Below are 25100 nucleotides of genomic sequence, written 5' to 3'. Positions count from 1 at the left end.
CCCGCCGTTCTTCCCTTCTGATTGGCTAGTCCTCAACTAATCAGGTTTCTGCTGTCCCATCTTGTTTAAAAATGCATTACAGTTCTTACTTAGAACGAGACCTTTGTCTTTGTTAAAATATTTTTCAATGTCTCCCTTCACTAGTTGGTCTCAAAAGCCAAGCACAGTAGTTTTATGCCTTCGAAGTCAATCCTGTGGTCAGTCCTTCTACCACTGATTTCTCTGATTAACCCAAACGCATACACCTCCTATGCTTCTTGATGCGGGTTTCCACCTCACAATCCCTCCGGCCAATATACGCTGCTCCGCATTCACAGGGCATCCTGCAAACACCGGTTCTCCCGAATCCCAGGTCGTCTTTGACTCGCGTATACTGGGATTTGAGCCTCCTTACAGATTTGTGGGTAGAATTAATCTGGTATTTCTTCAGGATCTTAGCAATCCTTGCAAAAAACATTGAAATATAGGGAAGACAGGTGGCAGTGAGGGGTTCCTCTTTGTTGTTAAGTTTCCTGGTTTTTCTGTTGGCCCTTTTAAGGGTCTGATTGATTTCCTTCAACTTGTAGCCATTCTGTAGGGACATTATACGTAATTATCTTATTTCCTCATGGAGACTTTCCGGGTCTGAAATAGTTTTCTTAGGGTTAACTGAAGTAGAAAGAACTGCTCCACATTGGGAAATGTGATGGTCACTGCTACTGATGAGGTACAAGTCCGTGTGAGTGGGCTTCTGGTGGATGCCATGCCCAAAAGGATACAGACCGATGTCCGTCATATTAGAATATCCAGGAATAGGAGGCAACCATTCTTCTCCATCTCCATCGTAAATTGAATGTTTGGATATATGCTGTTCAGATGGTCATGGAACTGTTGGGAGTGCCCGGAGTCCATGAGGCCACACTACGAAGGTGCCATTGACATATCTGAAGAAGCATTTGGGCCAACATTTCCACAGAGGATGGTAAGTACATGGAACAAGCTGCTGGAGGAAGTGATTGAGGCATACAATAGTATCATCCAAGAGACACTTTGATAACTACATGGAAGGGTATAGGCTGAATGCAGGAAATTGGAATTAGCCTTTCCCAGGAAGGGTTCTTTAGGTCCTTGGATGAGGGCAGAAATGTAGGAACAAGTGCTTACCAATGCGTCCACGATTTCTAGAGCCACCTCTTTAAGTACCCTGGGATGCAGACCATCAGGTCCCGGGGACTTATCAGCCTTCAGACTCAACAGTCTATCCAACAATGTTTCTTGCCTAATATAAATTTCCTTCAGTTCATCCTTTACCCTAGTTCCTTTGGCCACTATTACATCTGGGAGATTGTTTGTGTCTTCCCTAGTGAAGACAGATCCAAAGTACCTGTTCCACTCATCTGCCATTTCCTTGTTCCTCATAATAAATTCACCCGATTCTGTCTTCAATGGCCCAATTTTGGTCTTGACTATTTTTTTGCTATTCACATACCTAAAGAAGCTTTTACTATCCTCCTTTATGTTCTTGGCTAGTTTACTTTCGTACCTCATTTTTTCTTGGCGTATTGCCTTTTTGTTATCTTCTGTTGCTCTTTAAAAGCTTCCCAGTCCTCCGGTTACCCGCTCATCTTTGCTATGTTATACTTCTTCTCTTTTATTTTTATACTGCCCTTTACTTCCCTCGTCAGCCACGGCCGCCCCTTACTCCCCTTAGGATCTTTCTTCCTCTTTGGAATGAACCGATCCTGCACCTTCTGCATTATTCCCAGAAATACCTGGGTATAATCTCATTGATGAAGCTGACATTATAATGGTGAGACTGCGTGTGTTCTTTGTTTCACGGAATCCTGGTTAAACCCTTCCGTACCAGATGCAGCGATTCAGATCGACGGGTTTACTATACACCGCCATGATAGATCTATAGAGTTTCTCAAAAGCAGAGGTGGAGGAGTATGCCTCATGATCAACTCTTCTTGGTGCACAAATATATCAGTGCTGTCCCAATTCTGCACACCAGACCTGGAATAAATGGCAGTAAAGTGTCGCCCTTTTTACCTACCACAGGAGTTCTCTGGGGTCATTCTGGTAGCAGTTTACATTCCAGCTCAGGCCAATGTCAAGCAAGCTTTAGATGATCTGAGCAATGGGATCAACATGCACGAAACAGCACACCCTAACGCCTTCACCATCGTTTTGAGAGATTTTAAGAAGGCCAGCCTGAAAAAAGTTACTAAGCAATTACCATCAACAGATCACTTACAATACCAGAGGAAACAACACAGTGGACCATTGCTACAACACTATCAAGAATGCCTACCGTGCTATTCCACGCCCTCACTTCAGGAAGTCTGATCACCTGGCTATACTTCTACTCCCTGAGTATAGGCAGAGACTGAAGACTGCAGCACCAGCAGTGAGGACCAAGGAAGTTTGGACAAGGGAAGCACAGGACCACCTACAGGACTGCTTTGAATCTGGGCACTGGATTGTATCCAGGGATTCATCTTTGAATCTGGATGAGTATCATGCAGTTGTTACTGGCTTCATTAAAACCTGTGTGGATGAATGTGTGCCTACAAAGACTTACTGGACATTCCCAAACCAAAAGCCATGGATGAACCAGGAGGTACGTTGTCTGCTGAAGGCTAGATCTGTGGCATTCAAATCTGGCAACCCAGGCCTGTACCAGAAAACCAGGTATGATTTGCAGAGGGCTATTTCAAGGGCGAAGAGACAATTTAGAACGAGGTTGGAGGCGATATCAGATGCATGGCAACTCTGGCAGGGTCTGCAAGACAATATTTCCTACAAAGCAAAACCCAATAGTATGAATGGCAGTGATGCTTCACTACCAGATGAACAATGCCTTCTATACACACTTTGAAAGGGAGAACACAACTACAGCTGTGAAGATCTCTGCTGCACCTGAGGCCTCTGTGACCTCTGTCTCAGAGGCCAATATTAGACCATCTTTAAAGAGAGTGAACCCTCGCAAAGCAGAAGATCCCGATGGAGTACCTGGTAAGGCTCTGAAAACCTGTGCCAACCAACTAGCGGGAGTTCTCAAGGACATTTTCATTCTCTCACTACAACGGGCGGAAGTTCTCACTTGCTTCAAAAAGGAAACAATTATACTAGTGCCTAAGAAGAATAATGTGGGCTGACTTAATGACTATCACCCAGTAGCACTCACATCGACAATCATGAAATGCTTTGAGAGGTTGGTTATGACTAGACTGAACTCCTGCCTCAGCAAGAACCTGGACCCATTGCAATTTGCCTATTGCCACAATAGGTCAACAGCAGATGCAATCTCAGTGGCTCTCCACAAGGCTTTAGACCACCTGGACAACACAAACAACTATGTTAGAATGCTGTTCATCAACTACAGCTCAGCATTTAATACCATCATTCCCACAATCCTGATTGAGAAGTTGCAGAACCTGGGCCTCTGTACCTCCCTCTGAAATTGGATCCTGAACTTCCTAACCAGAAGACCAGTCTATGCGGATTGGTGATAACATATCCTCCTCACAGACGATTAACATTGGTGCACCTCAGCGGTGTGTGCTTAGCCCACTGCTCTCTCTGTATACACATGACTTTGTGGCTAGGCATAGCTCAAATACCATCTACAAATTTGGTGATGATACAACCATTGTTGGTAGAATCTCCGGTGGTGATGAGAGGGCGCACAGGAGTGAGATATGCCAACTAGCGGAATGGTGCTGCAGCAACAACCTGGCACTCAACATCTGTAAGATGAAAGAGCTGATTGTGGACTTCAGGAAATGTAAGACGAAGGAACACAGGCCAATCCTCATAGAGGTTTCAGAACTGGAGAAAGTGAGCAGCTTCAAGTTCCTGGGTGTCAAGATCTCTGAGGATCTAACCTGGTCCCAACTTATTGAAGGTGGAAGTAAAGAGCTGGGAAGTTGATTGGCAAAAGAGATACAGGGCTGGAGGAGGAGGAATCTGAAACGAGAGGACAGACGACCATGAAAGAAAGAAAGGTTGGGGTGGGGGGGGGGGGGGGAGAGAGGAGAGCACCAGAGGGAGGTGATGGGCAGGTAAGGAGATAAGGTGAAAGGGGCGGGGGGAACCAGGAATGGTGAAGGAGAGGGGGGGAGGACAGTACCAGATGTTCATGCCATTGGATTGGAGGCTACCTGATGGAATACAAGGTATTGATCCTCCAACCCGAGTGTGGCCTCATCGTGACAGCAGAGGAGGCCATGGACTGATAGGTGGGAATGGGAATGGGAAATGGAATTATAATAGGTGGCCACTGAGAGATCCCACTTTTTGTAGCAGCTGGAGCGTAGGTGCTCAGCAAAGTGGTCTTCCAATCAACATCGGGTCTCACCGATATACAGGAGGCCACTCTGGGAGCATTGGACACAGTATATGATCACCAGACTCACAAGTGAAGCGTTGCCTACCTGGAAGGACTGATTAGGGCTCTGAATGGGAGTGACGGAGAAGGTATAAGGCAGGTGTAGCACTTGTTCCGCTTGCAAGAAAAAGTGCCAGGAGAGTGAACAGGAAAGATGTGCTTGGTGGTGGGATCCTGTTAGAGAAGGCAGGAATTACAGAGAATTATGTGCTGGACGCGGAGGCTAGTGGGGCAGCAGGTGTGGAGAAGAGTAACCTTATCCCTGGTGGGGTGGTGGGAGCGTGGGGTGACGGCAGACATGTGTGAAATGGAAGAGATGCAGTTGGGAGCAGCATTGATGGTGAAGGGAGGGAAGCCCCTTTCTTAAAAAGGAGAATTAAGGACACCTCCATAGTTCTGAAATGAAAAGCCTCAGCTTGACAGCAGATGCAGTGAAGATGTAGAGATTGAAAGAAGAGATTGGCATTTTTACAAGCAACAGTGCGCGAAGAGGTATAGTCCAGGTAGCTGTAAGAGTCAGTGGGTTTCCAACAGACACAAATCTCTCATTAACTTATTGAACAATGGCGCAAGCAATCTACATCCATTTCTATTTATCTTCTTAATGTGACAAATTTCTGTGAAGACACTTGGGAGAAGTTGGTAAATTAGGGGTACTATACAGATCCAGATTTTCAAAACAAAATCATAAATAATGCAGATGAATAAGTCAAGACAGTGAATCACTCTTCCAGAAAAGCAATAGGCAACTTACAAATCTACAATACTATAGTGATTTCCGAATAAAGACAGCAATTGAAATAAATTGATTTCACCCTTCAAAGAGTCAGCAGATTGAAATTCCTAAACTTCAACAAGCAATCTGAGTTTCTCATTGAGCTTCTTCAATACTTCACCTTATTAACTGTCAAAATGTTGAAAAAAAATCAAAAGATTTGTATTTTGAAGTTTAAAAGTACAGTAAAAGTGTTTTAAAGATCGGTCATAATTATTGTTAAAAAGAGTTTCAAGAAGACATGAATAATATAGTCCTGCTTAGAGGTTAGCAAACATTTCCTGAGGTTTTCTATCTGAAATACCGTAAATTCCGGACTACAGAGCGCACCTGATTAAAAGCCGCACAATCTAATTTTAGAAAGAAAATCAATTTTGTACTTGTACAGGCCGCACCGGATTTTAAGCCGCAGGTGTCCCACGTTGTAATATGAGATATTTACACAGAAAGATATTACACGTGAGGATTTTTTAACTTTTAATTAAATCCGTATGGCAACATAAACAAATACATATTGCAAATGCTTTTTTTCGAACAGTGCCTGTAACACAGCTACTTTTAAATATACATACGTATCGGTAACACACAAATTATGTTGCGTATACTTTTTTACTGAACAGTGCACGAACAACATTCCAATATCTCCTAACGACTGGTAAAAAATATATATATACTGCAGCCTACCAGGAAAAGTTATTGATCGCCTTCTTCATCTTCCTCCTGCGCACTAAAACCATCAAAGTCCTCTTCTTCAGTGTCCGAATTGAACAACCTCAGGATCTCGTCACTCACTTCAGTCTCTTCGTTGTCGCTCTCACTTGAGCGCACGCGGTCCTCTTCATCACGCAGCAGTCCAGCCTTTCGAAACCCATTGGTGATGGTGGATGTTGTGACACGGCTCCACGCATTTAGGATCCACTGGCAGACTTGAGTTAAAGATGCTCTTCGCATGCGGCCTGTTTTGGTAAAGGATTTCTCGCCGCTCGTCATCCAAGTCTCCCACTCAACGCGCAGAGCCACTTTAAATGCCCGGTTCACGCTGATGTCCAGTGGCTGCAAATACTTCGTGGTGCCCCCAGGAATCACAGCTGGAATTGAGTTTGTACTCTTGATGGCAGCTTTCACTGAATCTGTTATATGGGCCCTCATGCTGTCCATAACGAGCAATGCTTTTTTTCTGTGAAAAAATCCCCCTGGTCGCTTGGCGTAGCACTCTCTCAGCCAATCCTTTATTAGACTCTCCATCATCCAACCTTTCTTATTGACTTTCACCATGATTTCTTTTGGGAATTTTTCCTTTGGCATTGTCAGCCACTTAAAAATCACCATCGGTGGAAGCTTTAGTCCGGATGCTGTGCAGCTCAGAACACAAGTAAAATGCGTTCTCTCATGGCCACTTGTTTTCAGTGTGATGGACGAGTCACCTTTTTTTATTAACAGTCCGAGTGAGAGGCAGGTCAAACGTCAAAGGTACTTCATCCATATTTATGATATCATCTGGCCCGATGGAATTCTCCGCTATCTTTGTTTGAGTGAATGTGCGGAAGTTAGCAAGTTTTTCCTCGTGGTCGGGAGGGAGCTGCTGACACAGAGTCGTGCGTACCCTGACGGACAGGCCTTTTCGTCTCATAAATCTAAAACACCACAATGGCCCACCTCTAAAATCTTCGATTTTCATTTTGGTGGTGATTGCTTTAGCCTTCAGTCTGATCTGCACGGTGGAAACACCGCGGCCGCCTGCTCTCTGTGTGTTAACCCAGTCTTCAAGAAAGTTTTCAAGTTCGGGCCATCTGCTATGATTACCTCTGAAAGCTTTTGTCGTCTTTTTGCATTGACTCAGTTCTTCACGCTGGCGTCTCCACCGTCTCACCATCGATTCATTTATGCCAAGATTATGTGCAGCAGCTCGATTTCCTTCTTCAACCGCCAGATTGATCGCCTTTAACTTAAAAGCTGCATCATATGCTTTTCTTCGAGTGTTTTCCATGTTGATGAGGGTGAGTACAAATGACTGATTTACAATAATTTAATTGTGAAAGTGCGCTTGATTTATCGTACAATTTCATTGGACCTCTGTGAACTACTCATCAATTTTATTGGTCTACTGTTACGAGGCAAAATGTTTTTGGCGGCATGAAAAAAAAACATGTATTAGCCGTACCGTAGTATAGGCCGCAGTGTTCAAAGCGTGGGAAAAAAGTAGCGGCTTATAGTTCGGAATTTACAGTAATTGATAATTGGTTGAGAAATATAGATGAGATAAAGAGAGCATTCTGTCACTGGTTTGGTGACAACTAATGTTCTCCAAGGAATTTTTCTGAGGTCTCGACTTTTAGTCATATATATTCATAATCTGATTACATAACTCCCGTTTTGTAAAAAAGGAAGTTTGCAGACAAAAATCAATTTGAAAGACAGCAATCTTTAGTGAAAGGTGACAAAGAGGATTGGGACCAGGGGAGGTAACTGAGATTTTTTTAAATATTAGAAGACTAACAGCTGTTGCGCATACACAAAATTACCAAAGTTTGCTGATAAGTACAAAAAGTAATCTAAAAGGCAAATGATGGTCTTGATCTCCACATGCATGAAATTCAGAAGAGTGTAAATGAAGCTTCATTTGCACAGAATCCTGTAGACAACTGGAACAGTTTACTTGCCTTCAGACAACAATCCAAAGTAAAGATTGGGGGAGAGGGGCACCATGGGAGGAGAGAAATCGAGCAAATTCACTGGAATTCGTTGTCTTAAAAGGGTAGAGGTCAAGTTGCATTTCTTCAGCTTGCAATTCCTTGAGCTTAGAAGATTAGGATGACCCAATGAAGGTGTTCATTCTCATGTAGAAGATGTAAACACAGACCGAAAGAAAAAAGCATTTAGAGTTAGGCTATTTAAGCCAAATGAAGTAGCATATTGTATCACTCAATAATGAGTAGAAAATAAAAAAACTCAAAAAAGATAGAGTGGAACTACCTTTTTGCAGTCTTAGAAAAATTTGACCTCGGCCAAAGTTTCATCTCTTGGATCCAATTGCTGTACCTGTGTCCTACTGCTTCTGTTCTAACTAACTTTCAGAAATCCCAAGTATTCAATCTCAAACGTGGCACCCGTCAGGGACGCCCCTTAAGTCCCTTTCTCTTTGATTTGGCTATAGAACCTCTGGCGATAGCATTTCGAAAATGTCCTGAACTGACCGGGATTTGGAGAGGGGGTGTTGAGCATAAAGTCTCTCTCTATGCTGATGACCTACTACTCTTTCTCTCATATCCGTCTACATCCTTACCTCTAATGTTTTCACTTCTTGACCAGTTTAGCCAGATCTCTGGCTATAAACTCAACTTACATAAGAGTGAACTTTTCCCAATTAATAAAGAAGCACAAGAACTAATATTTTGTGATCTCCCTTTTAAAGTAGTCCATAATCAATTTACTTATCTTGGAATTACAGTCACAAGGAAGTTTAAAGACCTCTTTCGTGAAAACTTTGTCAATCTTTCATATGCCACAAAACAGAGTCTGGTACAATGGTCACCTCTATCTATGTCCTTGGTAGGTCGTATCAATGTTGTCAAAATGTATGTTCTCCCCAAATTCTTATACTTATTTCAATCTATCCCAATTTTTATTCCTAAATCTTTTTTTGATTCCTTAGACTCTATTATTTTGTCATATCTGTGGCAGAATAAGTGCTCTAGAATTAATAAAATCCACCTCCAAAAATCTAAAAAAGAGGGTGGCATGGCTTCACCTAACTTTCGCTTATATTACTGGGCAGCTTCTTCTGGTCTTTCTTCCACGGTCAACCTGAGTGCCCTAACTGGGTGGCAATGGAGTTGAGCTCCACTAAAGAATTATCTATATCTGCACTTCTTGGCTCTGCACTCCCTAGCAGTCTGCCCAGATCAATAGCTAATCCTCTGGTTAGACACACTTTGCGTATATGGGCTCAGTTCAGGAAATGCTATGGTTTCCAGGGGTTTTCCATTTCTAGCCCTGTCGCACATAATCACCTTTTTTTACCTACCACGTTCGATTCAGCATTCCATGTTTGGTACAGGAAGGGCATTAGACATTTTGAAGATCTCTTCATTGATAACCGCTTCGCTTCTTTTCAACAGCTCTCTGTTAAGTTCAACCTGCCTAACGCTCACTTTTTCAGATATCTCCAAATCCGACACTTTACTGCTCCTTTAATTCCTAACTTTCCTGAAATGCCTGCGAAAAATGCTATGGACCTATTTCTCTCCATTAATCCACTAGGTAAAGGTTTAATTTCAATTATCCAAGATAAACTAGCAGCCTTACGACGGGCCCCTGTGGATAAAATTAAAATGGCCTGGGAGCAGGATTTAAATATCTCCTTATCCGAGGAGAGCTGGGACTCAGTTCTCAAATCGGTTAACTCAACCTCTCTTTGTGCTCGCCATTGTCTCTTACAGTTTAAGATTGTTCATAGAGCCCATATGTCTAAATCTAAACTATCTCGATTCTACCCTGGCATTAGTCCGCTCTGTGATAAATGCAAGAGGGGCGTGGCCTCTCTCATCCATATGTACTGGCTCTGTCCTAGCTTGGAGAAATTCTGGAAAGATGTCTTCGCTACACTATCGGGTATTCTGAATCAGCACCTAGAACCTAACCCCTTAATTGCTCTGTTCGGTTTTTGGGGCGAGACAGATTTATGTCTGGGTCCGACCAAATGCCGAATACTATCCTTTGCCTCTCTCCTGGCGAGACGCTTGATCCTCCTTAGATGGAGAGATGCTGCCCCGCCCACTCATGCGCAATGGCTTAACGACATTATGGCCTGCTTGGACCTCGAAAAAATTCATTATTCAGTTCTCAATTCGGATTTAAAGTTCCATAAGATCTGGGGGCCTTTTATCGAGTACTTTCATAACCTTCCTCTTGACTAGGGTTTTTTTTCTTTTCGGTCCCTTGCTTTCAGCTCCCTTTTTTTTTCTGGTAGTAGGCAGTATTATCCTCTGTTGCCAAGTGTATTCACAGTCTGGGAGTTTGACTGTCCGGACTTATACTCTCTATATTGTGTGGTGGTTGGTCTGGAATTGTTGTTTTTTTTTCTTGTGTTGTGGGGTTTGGGGAGGACACTAAGCTCACTTGTCTTTAATTTAGGTGCTTTTTTGTTAAATTCTCTTCCTCTGTAGCATATTGTTATTGTATGCTTAACCTTGCTCTGTATTAATGCTCCTCATTGGGATTTGGGGTTTTTAATTTTGTAAAATGTTTTGAAAAACTAATAAAAAAATTTAATTAAAAAAAAGATAGTGTTTAGGAATCACCTAAATATTCCAAGGCCAACATCAATGGACTTTGGTGGCCATATACAGGTGTCCCCTGTTTTTCGAACATTTGCTTTACGACACCTCGCTGTTACGAAAGACCTACATTAGTTACCTGTTTTCGCTAACAGAAGGTGTTTTCACTGTTACGAAAAAAGGCAGTGCATGCGCCAAGCAGCCAAGCTCCTCCCCCAGAACTGCATTCTAATCGGCACTGCTTAAACACATGCCTGTGAGCATCTGTGCTTTACGTCGATTTACTTTGTGCATTCGTTAGCAAGATGAGTTCTAAGGTATCGGAAAAGCCTAAAAGAGCACATAAGGGTGTTACACTTAGTGTAAAATTAGACATAATTAAGCGTTTCGATCATGGTGAACAAAGTAAGGATATAGTGAGTTTGGCTGAGGGTTTGTGGAAGTTGACAAAGATGATGTTGAAGAGGTTTTGGCATCCCATGACCAAGAACTGAAAAATGAAGAGCTGATGAAGAGGAAAGGATAACAATTGAAGCTGAACGCAGTAGCGAATGGCCCAAAAGTGAAGTTGTCCAGGAACTGAACGTGAAGCAACTGTGTGAGATTTTTGCTGTGATTGAGAATGCTGCAATGATTGCAAAAAAGTATGAATTTAATTTTGAAAGGTCACATAGGTTTAGGGCATATTTGCAGGATGGTTTGAGTGCTTACAAAGAACTATGATAGAAAAATGCACGAGGCTAAGCAGTCAAGCATTCTGTTTTTCAAGCCTTCCACATCAGCCACAGCAGATGACGAAACTCGACCTTCGACATCAAGGCAGGCAGACATAGAAGGTGACCTGTCTGCCCTGATGGAAACAGACGATGATGAGATGACACTCCAGTCTCCTCTACCTCCCACCACCCCAACCTCCAACGACTCAGCCTAACACACCATCATCAGTGTGCTCACTGTCTTCCCGATTCCAGTAGGTGAAACTACACTGTACGTACATTATTTCTACTTTATATAGGCCGTGTATTTTATGTGTTATTTGGCAGCTTCATAGCTTAAAGGTTACTGGAAAGAGTGCTTCTGCCGGGAGCACTTGCGCCGTGTGTTTTTGCCGCGAGCGCTGCCGAGAGCGCTTGCGTGAGATTTTTGCTACGGTGGACAGTGCTGCAATAATTGCAAAGTATTCCTGCATTATATAGGCTGTGTATTTATCAGATCATTCCTGTTTTTACTATATGTTACTGTTATTTTAGGTTTTATGTGTTATTTGGCATGATTTGGTAGGTTATTTTTTGGGTCTGCAAACGCTCACAAATTTTTCCCATATAAATAAATGGTAATTGCTTCTTCACTTTACGACATTCCGGCTTACAAACCATTCCATAGGAACGCTCCACCTTCGAATAGCGGGGGAAACCTGTATTGTTTTTCCTATGGACAAAGAACTCAGATTGTATTTACGTATGATCTCACTAATTATTAAACACTCAAAAATGAAACAAATTAATCAATTCCATCATGAAACAAAATTCAACCTTAATGGAAACCAAGAAAACAAAAAGATAAATGTTTTGACTGACCTTTTAAAGATGACTAATTTAAATAGAAACTTCAGGGGGAAATGAAAAAAGGAACTGAAAGCAAAAATAGCATTTGGAATATATTTTATGAGTAATAGAAAAGAAAACTTTCGAGTTCCTTCTTCAGGCAACTATCCAAGAAAAAAATACAACTTGGAAAAACAGAGTAAAAATAAATACAAGTCAGCATGGATGTTTTAAAAGCAAATCATGCTTAACAAGCTTTCAGTTTTTTTCAAAATAATAAAGGGATGAATGAAAGTTGATGCATATGGACTATTAAAAGACTGTTGATTAAGAACCATAATGAACACGGACAAAATTAAAGCTTATTGGATTAAAGGAGAAAAAGATTCTCTGAAGAGGAAACTGATTCAGAGATTAGTTGTGAACAGTCATTTTCCAGACTAAAAATGTGCAATGGTGTACCACAGGATGGTGCTGAAATCACTGAACTCTTGGACACATACTGTGTTACATTAAAGGCTGAAGAAAACTTGGAGATAAGGCCAAACTGTCCCGAGCCATCAGACGGGCAAAGGGTGCACACGCCCAGCTAATCCACAGCCACTTCCAGGACAGCGGTGACACGTGGCACATGTGGAAGGGCATCCAGGACATCATCAATTACAGGACAACATCACCTGACTGTGCAGGTGATGCCTCCCTCCCAGATGCACTGAATAACTTCTACGCCTGGTTTGAGGCGGAAAATAATGTGGCGGCGAGGAAGTCCACCCCTCCTACAAATGACCAGGTACTGTGTCTCACCGTGGCCAACTTGAGAAGAACCCTGCGCAGGGTCAACCCACGGAAGGCTGCTGGACAAGACAACATCCCTGGTAGAGTGCTCAGACGATGTGCAAACCAACTAGCAGATGTTCTCACTGACATCTTCAACATCTCTCTGAGCAGCGCCACCGTTCCAATGTGCTTTAAGGCCGCCACCATCGTCCCCGTGCCGAAGAAGTCTTCGGTGTCCTGCCTAAATGACTACCGTCCCGTTGCACTTACATCCATCATCATGAAGTGCTTCAAGAGGCTCATCATGAGGCATATCAAGACCCTGCTGCCCCCCTCACTGGACCCCCTGCAGTTTGCGTACCATCCCAACCGCTCAACAGATGACGCCATTGCCACCACCCTCCACCTGGCCCTAACCCACCTGGACAAAAAATAAAAACATACGTTCAGATGCTGTTCATAGACTTCAGTTCAGCGTTCAGCACAATCATCCCTCAGAAACTGATTGGAAAGCTGAGCCTACTGGGCCTGAACACCTCCCTCTGCAACTGGATCCTAGACTTCCTGACTGGGAGACCTCAGTCAGTCCAGATCGGGAGCAGCATCTCCAACACCATCACACTGAGCACGGGGGCTCCCCAGGCTGCGTGCTCAGTCCACTGCTGTTCACTCTGCTGACGCACGACTGTGCTGCAACACACAGCTCGAACCATATCATCAAGTTTGCTGATGACACGACCGTGGTGGGTCTCATCAGCAAGAACGACAAGTCAGCTTACAGAGAGGATGTGCAGCGGCTAACGGTCTGGTGCAGAGCCAACAACCTGTCTCTTAATGTGAACAAAACAAAAGAGATGGTTGTTGACTTCAGGAGGGCACGGAATGACCACTCCCCGCTGAACATCAACGGCTCCTCGGTAGAGATTGTAAAGAGCACCAAATTTCTTGGTGTTCACCTGACGGAGAATCTCACCTGGTCCCTCAACACCAGCTCCGTAGCAAAGAAAGCCCAGCAGCATCTCTACTTTCTGTGAAGGCTGAGGAAAGTCCCACCCCACATCCTCATCACAGTCTACAGGGGTTGTATTGAGAGCATCCTGAGCAGCTGCATCACTGCCTGTTTCGGAAATTGCACCATCTCGGATTGCAAGACCCTGCAGCTGATAGTGAGGTCAGCTGAGAAGATCATCGGGGTCTCTCTTCCCGCCATCACTGACATTTACACTACACGCTGCATCTGCAAAGGAAACAGCATTATGAAGAACCCCATGCACCCCTCATACAATCTCTTCTCCCTCCTGTCGTCTGGGAAAAGGTTCCGAAGCATTTGGGCTTTCACGACCAGGCTATGTAACAGTTTCTTCCCCCAAGCTATCAGACTCCACAATATCCAGAGCCAGGACTGACACCTTGCCCTATTGTCCTGTTTATTATTTATTGTAATGCCTGCACTGTTTTGTGCATTTTACGCAGTCCTGTGTAGGCCTGTAGTCTAGTGTAGCTTTCTCCGTGTTGTTTTTTTACGTAGTTCAGTATAGTTATTGTACTGTTTCATGTAACACCATTGTCCTGAAAAACGTTGTCTCATTTTTACTATGTACTGTACCAGCAGTTATGGTCGAAATGACAATAAAAGTGACTTGACTTGACTTGAAACAGTAAAGATGACAGCAAAAGACTTCAAGGGGGCAAGCATGGTGGTAAAATAGGCATTTGAAATTTAATAATATGAAGCATGAAGTGATTTAATTTGATAAAAAGGATGACAAGAAACAGTATAACCTAGAACACAGAAGCAGAGTAACATGGATATCAGGGATATCCTTGAAGACGGAAGTACCTATTGAACGAACTTAAAATGTACAGGATGATGTGGTAACTTTAATTTTAAAACAGGTTTAGAAGGCACCAAATGGCTGAATGGAGCAACAAAATTCAGAAAGGACATCAATGTCTTAAAGATGATGCAGAGAAATTTACATTACCAGAAATGAAATTCATCTGTAATGTGGAGAAATGAGAAACTTGTGTTTCTCATCAGACAGCTAAGTGAAGATCTGGTATGAACTGCTTTGATAGAAATTTTAAAAAGGGCTACAGGCAAATGGCTGAATAATCAGAGGCTGAATAATGCACAATGAACGGTAGGGCCCTAGGGAGTATTGAGGAATAGAAGGACTTGTACAAGTCCAAGGATCCCTGAAGGTGGCAGCATGGATAGATAAGGTGGTGAAAATATGATACATCATTATAAAAAGATTGGATGAACACTGTACAATTTTGGCCACTACATTATGGGAAGGTATTTATGATTTCACTGGATAGGTTGCAGAAGATATTCACTTAATGCTGCCTGGGATAGAATGCTTCAAATATGAGAATGGATTGGCTGGTTTGTATTCCTTTGAGTGAAGGAAAGGTGTAATTGAGGGAAACAAAATTATGGGGGACACAGACAGAAGAGATGGCAGGAAACTTTTCTCATTAATGGAGGCGGCAAAAACAAGAGGACAGATTTAGGGTAACAGGGAAGAGGTTTAAGCAGGAATCTGAGGAAGAATTGTTTTTCCACCCAAAGGGAAGTTGGAACTTCAAATACACTGAGTAGGAGGTGGAAGTGGGTAATCTCACATTCAGGAGTGAATCAGATAACAATTTCAATTAGCTACAGATCAAGTGTTAGTAGACAAGATTAGGGTAGGTAGGTAAACACGAGGAAACCTGCAGTGTGTTGCTGGAAATCCAAGCATCTATAGAAAGCACAGTCGACATTTCAAGCCGAGACCCTTCGTCAGGACTAACTAAAAGAAGAGATAGTAAGAGATTTGAAAGTGGGAGGGGGAGGGGAGATCCAAAATGATAGAAGAAGACAGGAGGGGAGGGATGACGCTAAAAACTGAAAAGTTGATTGGCAAACGGGATACACAGCTAGAGAAAGGAGAGGATCATGGGATGGGAGGCCAAGAGAGAAAGAAATGGGAGGGGAGCACCAGAGGGAGATGGAGAGCAGGCAAGGAGTGATGGTGAGAGGGGCAGAGAGAGAGAAAAAGAGAAAAGGAAAAAAAGGGAAAGTAATCAATCAATCAATAAATAAATAAGGGATAGGGTAAGAAGGGGAGGGGGTTTTAACGGAAGTTGGAGAAGTCAATGTTCATGCCATCAGGTTGGAGGCTACCCAGCCGGTATATAAGGTGTTGTTCCTCCAACCCGAGTGTGGCTTCATCTTGACAGTAGAGGAGGCCATGGATAGACATATCAGAATGGGAATGGGTCATGGAATTAAAATGTGTGGCCACTGGGAGATCCTGCTTTCTCTGGCGGACAGAGCATATGTGTTCAGCAAAATGGTCTCCCAGTCTGTGTCAGGTCTCACTAATATATAGGCCACAACAGGAGCACTGGACGCAGTATATCACACCAACCGACTCACAGGTGAAGTGTTGCCTCACCTGCAAGGACTGTCTGGGGCCCTGAATGGTGGTGAGGAAGTGTAAGGGCAGATGTAGCATTTGTTCTGCTTACAAGGATAAGTGCCAGGAGAGAGATCAGTGGGAAGGGATGGGGGGGGGGGGGGGGAACAAATGGACAAGGGAGTCACGTAGGGAGCGTTCCTTGCGGAAAGCAGAAAGAGGGGGGTGAGGGAAAGATGTGTTTGGTGATGGGATCCCATTGGAGGTGGTGGAAGTTACGGAGAATTATATGCTGGACCTGGAGGCTGGTGGGATGGTAGGTGAGAAGGGGAACCCTATCCCTAGTCGGGTGGCGGGAGGATGGGGTGAGAGCAGATGCACATGAAATGGGAGAGATGCGTTTGAGAGCAGAGTTGATGGTGGAAGAAGGGAAGCGCTTTCTTTAAAAAAGGAAGACATCTCCTTCATCCTGGACTAAAAAGCTTCATCCTGAGAGCAGATGCGGTGGAGACTGAGGAATTGCGAGAAGGGGATGGCATTTTTGCAAGAGACAGGGTGGGAAGAGGAATAGTCCAGATAGCTGTGAGAGTCCGTAGGCTTATAGTAGATACCAGTAGATAAGCCGTCTCCAGACATAGAGACAGAAAGATCAAGAAAGGAGAGGGAGGTGTTGGAAATGGACCAGGTAAATTTGAGGGCAAGATGAAAGTTGGAAGCAAAGATAATGAAGTCAACGAGCTCAGCATGTGTGCAGGAAGCAGCGCCAATGCAGTTGATGTAGCGAAGGAAAAGTGGGGGGCGGATACCATTATAGGCTTGGAACATGGACTGTTCCACAAAGCCAACAAAAAGGTAGGCATAGCTGGGACCCATATGGGTGCCCATGGCTACACCTTTGGTTTGGAGTAAGTAGGAGGAGCCAAAGGGGAAGTTGGAGAAATTATTAAGAGTAAGGACTAATTCCGCTAGATGGAGGAGAGTGGTGGTAGTGGGGAACTAGTTCGGTCTGGAATCCAAAAAGAAGTGGAAAGCTTTGAGCCCTTCCTGGTGGGGGGTGGAGGTGTATAGGGACCAGACATCCATGGTGAAAATAAGGCGGTGGGGGCCAGGGAACTTAAAATCAGGGTAGGTAGGTGATTGATTGTCAGTTTGAACAGAGTGGGCCAAAGGACATCCTTCTGTGCTGCCTGATTATGAGAAAGATTCAAGTAATTGGCAAAATAATCCAAGACAATGAGGGGAAAAAAGTCTTAAATTGTAGAACAAGAATTCCTAGCTTGAAGTAGAGTTAGAAGCAGTTTAAAAATTACTTTCAAAAGAGAATTGGATAAATATTTAAAGCAAGAGAATTTGCAAGGCCTTTTGAAAAGAGGAAAAAGTAAAATTAGATAACTTTTTGAAAAAGCTGACGCAGGATGGCAGTTATGAGATCTCTACAGTTGCAAGAAAAATTTTGTAAACCCTTTGCAATTACGTGGTTTTTTGCATTAATTACTCATAAAATGTTGTCTGATCTTCATCTAAGTTACTATAATAGACAAACAAAATCTGCCTAAATTAATAACACACAAATAATAGTTCTTGTCAAAGCGGAGTACACCATTTAAACAATCACAGTCTGCGTTCAAAAAGTATGTGAACCTCTGGGGTAATACCTTCTACAAAAGCTATTTGAAGTCAGGTGTTCTAATTAATGAATGCTGAAGGAGATGAAAAAGAACACAAGGGTAACAGCAAAAGGCCTGCAGAAATCTCTAGAACTTGCTAAAGTCTCTGTTCATGTGTCCACTATAAGAAAAACACTTAACAAGAAAGGTGTTCAAACTATTGCTCTCCAAAAAAAAACATTGCTGCATGTCTCTAGTTTGCAAAACACCCGCTGGATGCTCTACAATGCTTCTAGGACAATATTCTGCAGACAGATGAGACAAAGATTGAACATTTTAGCAGAAATGCACACCGCTATGTTCAGAGGGAAAAGGGCACCAACACCAAAATCTCATCCTAACTGTGAAGCATGGTGGAAGGAACATCATGGTTTTGGGGTGCTTTGCTGCCTCAGGACCTGGACAACTTGCAATTGTTGAGGTAATAATGAATTCAAAATTGTATCAAGGCATTTTACAGAAGAATGTCACAGGGTAGCTGTACGTCACCTGAACCTAACAAATACTGGATGATGCAACAAAACAATGATCTGAAACAGAAGAGTAAGTCAACAACAGAATGGTTTAAAAAGAGGAAAATTCCTGTTTTGGGATGGCCAAGTCAGAATCCAGACTTAAACCCAATTGAGATGATGTGGCATGACCTGCTGAGGGCTATTCATGCAAGGTTTCCCAGAAATATTGATGAACTGAAACAGTTTTGTATGGAGGAATGGTCTTAAATTCCTCCTCACTATTGTGCAAGTCTGATCAGCAGCTACAGGAAACGCTTGATGGAGGTTTTTGTTAATAAATGAGGTTTTACCAGTTATTAAATACAAGTGCTCACATTTTTTTCTGGTCTGGGTTGTGAATGATTAAACAATGTGTTTGATAAAGACATGAAAAGTACAATTGTTTTGTGAGTTATTCGTTTAGACAGATTGTGTTTGCCTATTATTGTGACTTAGATGAAGATCAGACCACATTTTATAATCAAGGCAGAAAACCAGGTAATTGCAAAGGGTTCACAAACTTTTTCTTGCAACTGTACATCTGCGGCATCCATGTCTCAGTTGTGCTAATTTTAGTCATAACAGTAAAATCTATTTTGTTGAATGCTACTGTGAATATCCTTTAATTTCAGCACATCTAATGTACATAAAAGGAATCATAAAATATTAAAGCAATACTATCATTTTCTGACTCACTCATATATTCCCATGAGGAAAAATTGAATTCAAATTTAACTTAATTTCTATGAAAGAATAAACTGAATTCAAGCTTACTATTGCTTGCAAAAAATATTGAACAGTTATTTGTACGGCTTGAAAGTATAGTGTGTAATGTTGTACTTGGTCCAATTTTTTTATTGCTAGGATCAAACAGACATTAAAACTTTTCTTAAACCAATTGTTTAAATGGAATTATTATTGGTTTTTAAACACATTAGTTGATCCACTAAAATGATCCCTCAAGTCACATAATGTTCACTATCTCCTGATTAAATGCAATATGCTGTTAATATTAAAAGGTCCATTCACTCAAAGTATCAAATACACAACCCAAAGTCAATATATCAAACTAAAAATATGGTTTATTGTTTCCTTTAAACAATATCGACAGTTTCCTGAAGAGAGGATCTGGATGTGAAAATGAACTGTCTGCACCATAGCACTATAGTCTTTAACAAATATGACTGTTAGTTCTATTTTCTTTAATTATGCTTTTGTAATTAGCATTATCATATCAAGTCTACTAACCTTGTTATTTGTTTAGAATATATGTGTTATACATGACAGACAATAACTTGCAGAACAAAATATCTTCTGTAGCACAAGTTTTTTTTGAAAACAAGTTAAACATATCTTGTAAATAAAGAGTAGTAACTTTTAAAGCATTCAATTACTTGCAAATAATCTATAGAAAATGTATTTGTTCTTAGAAATATCAATGTTATTTCATCATGAAACAAGTACTTGCATCACAAATAAAAGACATTACAAACTAATGGTGCTGACCATACACTGTTCTGGAGTACTGTGGGTGGAGAGTTAAAGAAAGCTATTAAACAATGATTGTGTATACATAATCACAAAAATTGCAAAACTGCCAAGCTTCTTCATTAAATACCTAAACATTGCCAAACTCAAAGTAAACAAAGGAACTATGTAGGACTTAAAAATTTGAAAAAGGTGGTATTACACATTGAAACACAACCAAACAATATACCAACATCATTAAAGTTACATTTCATTTTCTTGAACACCCTGGTTATACCATGTCTGGCAATTGCAAAAATCATAATTTTATACTGCATCGCTGTTAAAGAAAAGTTGTTCAAAAATTAACATTCATAAGACATCAAACAATCTTTGTGAGAACTTCACAGTCACCACAAATGGTTTGTTTTTTTACTATTATGATTCATCTTGATATCCACTTTATGAAGTTGTGATTTTTATGAAAATGCATCTTATTTTAAAAAAATCTGACAAGTGATTATTTCTACTCTTAACATGATGTCAAATATATCATTGTACAACTTAGCAAACTTTATGATATATGTCATTCAAGTCTTCATTCACTATTTCATTAGAAAGATCTTTAGTTATTTTGTCAAGATTTAAAGGTAAACCTTAAACCTCTATTTGCATTTTAAAAGAGATACATTAAAAAAATTCAAATACATACTGTGTAATTGAAGTTTGCACACTCTTCTCATTTAAAGTCATCCCTGGGGGTGGGTCATTTTGCAATGCCATTAGTTCTTTCTGTAATCTTTTCTAATAAAAAAAAGGATGGAATAGTTAGAAACACTGCACATTGTTCATTCCCAAAGTCATTCTCTACATAAACATTGTGTTCCACTGAATTAACTTAAAAACAAATCTATAAATTATAAGGATAGTAAGAAATAGGAGCAGGAATAGGCCACCTGGCTCGTGGAGTATATGTATCCAGTTTCATATAGAGTGGGTTTTGGTTAACTGGGCTGCATTGAGACGAGTACATTTGGCCTAATTAGCGTAAGTTTCATGGAAATAGTTAAGGTGTAAAAAGACAAACTACCATTTAACTGAGTAACAAATTATGTACTTAAATGAAATATACAACAAATTCCAACAGTACTATAGGTGTATTAGTCACTTATAGTTATCGACGGAAAAATTAACCCAGTGTACGCGGCCACGTTCTTTTGATTTGACTATAAATGCATCAAGCACTCACATCAAGTGATGATCGTGGACTGCATTCATACAATGCTATTGACGACTGAATCCTCCAAATCCTCGTTTCATTGTAACATTCAAGATGATTGTCCATAGCTTCAAATTCTTCATCTTCTTAACTTGCTAAAGTAGTGAAGTCATTTCATTTTCACTCCCAGCCGTTTCCAGCATCTGCAAGCCTGGTGTCCGAAATGAACGATGGGAATCCCAACTATTTCCTCGATTAGTTTTTATTCTTTAAGAGTTGTCCTGATTAACTGATGGCCCAATTAACCAGAATCCACTGTATTTCCAATTTTCTTTTAATAAACGGTAGAAATAACATATAAATACTGATGAAGGGTCTTGGCCATAAACATCCACCGTACTCTTTTCCATAGATGCTGCCTGGCCTGTTAAGCTCCTTCAGTATTTTGTGTGTGTGTATATAAATACTAAAAGCCAGGATAGTTGCTAAACTTATGAACCTAACTCCAAATTGTCAAACTTGTGCTTAATATACGTGAATCACAGCATACAAAGGAACACATTTACAGCAACGGATTCAATTGGAACATCCAATATCTATCATTTTCAATAGAGGATTTAAAAAGATCTTTTTTCTAGATTGACAAAAAGAAGTTTTACCACTTAAGATGAACACTAAAGAAACGCAAGTTCACACCCGTGGTATCCAATATTACTTGATCATTCCGATTAAAAAGCCGGGTATCACCAAAAACTAGATGTTTGCTGAAGTTTGCCTATGTAAGCCCTCTCTCGATTTCAGGTTACCTCCGAAGGGAAGATCTGACAAAACTAAGGTAATGAAAGCCTGTCGACTGCTGGCGGGGCGACGAGTTGCTGCTCCCGCAGGGCCTCAATCGCTGCGGCCGACTGACACCTGTAACCTTCATACGAGCGGCCAGGCATCACCTAGCCGGACAGCGAATCGGGACGAGGGTAAGGGATGGAGCCCACCTCTCCCGGGGATCAGAGTCGCCCAACTCCCCGTTTACCACTAGCCTTACTGTTACAAGTCCGGCAGCTGCCGAGCGGCGGGACCACCCGGGGTCCGCCGGCTTATGCGAGGCAACACCAAATACACGGACAACATGTCCAAAAACACGGCGGGCCGGTCCCTCCGGCCGTTGCTACCCGGTCTCCCTCGAGGCACAACGGGAGGATTTGATACAAGCAAACCGACACGCCAGCCCCCTCCCCTCTACTATGCCTCAGTCACAAGAAGAAAATCAACCACCCGCTCTGGGAGGAGAGGGCAACCTCCCCGCTGCGCCTTCCCGTCGGCGACACACTCACCTGCATTGACGCCATGATGAAAACCCCCTGCGCCAGAGACCACATTCAGCGGAGTGGACGTCATTGCGTCATCCCGCACGCATCCCGAGCCAGGAAGGGAACGTGAACGCGCCAACTGGAGGCGCACGAGAGGCAATTGCACCATCATCGGCAACAGGTTCTCGTTCAAGTGGAGTTGTCGAACAAAACGCGGCGGGAGTTCTTCACCATTACTAGGCAGTCCATGTATTTAAATATATAAAACAAAATACAAGACGATTACAGAAGAAACCAATTATATTGAAACAAAATCATTAAAATATTTTTTAAAACACATTGGTGACGTAGTAATATATGTGCTTATTTCTTAATACGGTAAATAACAAGACTAGTAATTCAAAACACAGGCAAGTTAAAATTAAATTTTACTTTTTAAAGACATGTCAGTGTGAAGGTGTTGCTTAGCTAGAATAAGAACATTAAACTGAGGTGGTCTTTGACAAAGCCACGCACATGTCATGTCGAACATGACATGATTTTTGTTTTAACTCAACTTTAATGTTGATTTTTTGTTTTCAAGTGTTGAAAATCCTCATTCACAAACATATATTTTTGCAAATGGAACTACAGCTTCTATGGCTCACTTTCCAAGGCGACAATTGGCTTCTGTCAAGGAACACCAGATTCTCCAAGGCTTTTTAAGTTAAACTCCAATTGTAGTAAGTTTTTGTACCAAGGTCAGTCTTTGATACAGTTTATATCAGAAAGAAATTGATTGCAGATCAATGGTTCAGCTTTAATGCCACCAAGATGGAAATAACTATTGAATGAGTTCTGAAGTGTTTCCAGGTGTTCGTAGATGTCTCTCTTCAAATAAGTTGCTGCCTGTTGGCGATTGATGATGAGTTGCTGATGGTATTTAAGGTGGCAATGAAGGTCTTCCATCTCTGTCAGTCCCCAGGTGTGGTTCAGGGTCCTCATTTCTGCCTCTAAAGCGTGGCACCAAATTGTCTTTGGTCTCCTGAGTTTCTTCTGCCCTTCAGGAGTCCAATGAAATGCTGCCTTGATGATGGAGTTGGCCTTTCTTCTCATCATGTGCCTAATCCAGCTCCGATGTTTCTTCATGATGATTGTGGCCATGTCCTCTTGATGACACTGAAGAAGCAGGGCATGGATGGAGATCTTCCTTGGCCAGAAAATACGGAGGATCTTCCGGAGGCTCCTGCTGTGGAATGATGACAGCTTGGCAAACTCGTTCCTTGTCATGCACCAGCATTCTGACCTGTACGAGAGTGTGGAAAGAACACAGCTCTGGCACAACTTCACCTTGGTGTGGATGCTGCATTTGGTTGATATTCATATGTTGCTCACTGATCTGAAGAAATTTCTAGCTTTGCTGAGTCTGCACTGGATGTCGTCCTTGGTCCCACCTTCCTGCTGAATGATGCTGCTCAGGTAGGTGAATCTGCTGGTGCTGGGTAAGTCGACACCATATACCTTGACGGGAAGAGGAAACTCTACACTGAAGGTCATGGTCTCAGTGTTTCCCTGGCCTACTCTGAGTCCAACTGTCCACCAAAAGTACACTTGCACTGAGTTTTCTCTTGCATGTGCTGGTGTGTATGTGATAGTAATGCGAGGTCATCCACTAAGTCAAGGTCTTCTAAAGTAGAGAATAGAGTCCACCTAATGCCTCTCAGTATATCTGTCATTGTTTGCCTCATAATCCAGTCTAACACCAGGGTAAATAATATCCCCGACATCACACATCATCCCGACTCCTGTCTTGACTTCAAAGAGCAAATTACAGTCCCCAAATGTGCGGGTGAAATTAGCATAGAAACTCTGGATAAGCTGGACAATTTTGGAAGAGATCCCATATGATCTGAGAATTCTTCAAAGAAATTGACATTGACTTTGCAGGTGAAATTAGTGGAGAAACTCTGGATACACTGGACAGTTTTGGAAGGGAGCCTGAATGTTCTGAGAATTTTTCAAAGATGTTGGCTTTGAATTTTGTATCTCAGATCCATCTTGCTAAAGCACTTCCTCAAATTTTGAAAGTTCGCAAAGATGTCAGCCTCTACTCTCTTCTTCCATTTCAACAACTTAGAAAAGAAACCTTATATTTCAGTAGCATCAGTAATGGTGACTTCAGGACCTTGAATTGAACGATTTATTTCATTCATATGGTTAAAAATATTTCAGATTAGCCAACATGTGGACACAATCCTTTTTATCAAACTGTTCCAAGAGTGGGTTTTCTCTTCCTTTCAGAAAAAAGTGAGACTTCTGCCCTTAGTTCAAACAAGTGCCTCAAAACTTGTTCTCTTGAAAGCCAATGAACTCCTGTGTGGTAGAGAAGCACTTCATATTCTGCACCCATTTCTTGACAAAGTCTTTTAAAAATGCAATTATTCAGAGACCTGCTTCTAATAAAGTTGATGACTGTTATGGCTGTTGACAAAATTTCTCTCAGAGTTGTTGGAGCTTTGTTGTCTTCATGTCTGTATAAAAAACAATGGGTGATGATGACGGGAGGAATTCCTTTTTCATTGAGGCAGCAAAGACAGATGAGCCCGTAAGACATAGGAACAGAATTAGCCCATTCAGCCCATCGAGTCTTCTCTGTCATTCCATCATGGCTGATCCCAGATCCCTCTCAACCCCATACACCTGCCTTCTCACCATATCCTTTGATGCTCTGACCGATCAGGAAACTATCAACTTCTGCTTTAAGTATACCCACGGTATTGGCCTCCACTGCAGTCTGTGGCAGAGCATTCCAC

General features: G+C 41.9%; 1 protein-coding gene across 2 annotated transcripts in view; it reads right to left on the bottom strand.

The window, feature by feature from the left end:
* Positions 1-22417, bottom strand: part of LOC140725219 (ubiquitin-conjugating enzyme E2 W) — a 77719-nt gene extending 55302 nt beyond the window's left edge. Inside the window, exons 1-3 of one of the 2 annotated variants that reach the window (XM_073040379.1) lie at positions 22333-22349; positions 21032-21332; positions 20495-20586 (exon numbers count right to left, since the gene is read on the bottom strand). In XM_073040379.1, the coding sequence (XP_072896480.1) occupies positions 20495-20586; positions 21032-21127 (188 nt within the window). In that variant the 5' untranslated portion in view covers positions 21128-21332; positions 22333-22349. Of the gene's footprint in view, positions 1-20494; positions 20587-21031; positions 21333-22332 lie in introns of both variants that reach the window. The other variant, XM_073040389.1, reaches the window with a different exon arrangement.
* Positions 22418-25100: the final 2683 nt, after the last annotated feature.

The sequence above is a fragment of the Hemitrygon akajei genome, chromosome 1, assembly GCF_048418815.1.
Source record: "Hemitrygon akajei chromosome 1, sHemAka1.3, whole genome shotgun sequence".
Taxonomy (NCBI): Eukaryota; Metazoa; Chordata; class Chondrichthyes; order Myliobatiformes; family Dasyatidae; genus Hemitrygon; species Hemitrygon akajei.
The sequence above is the reverse complement of the archived record's forward strand: the minus strand, read 5'-3'. Positions and strand labels throughout refer to the sequence as shown.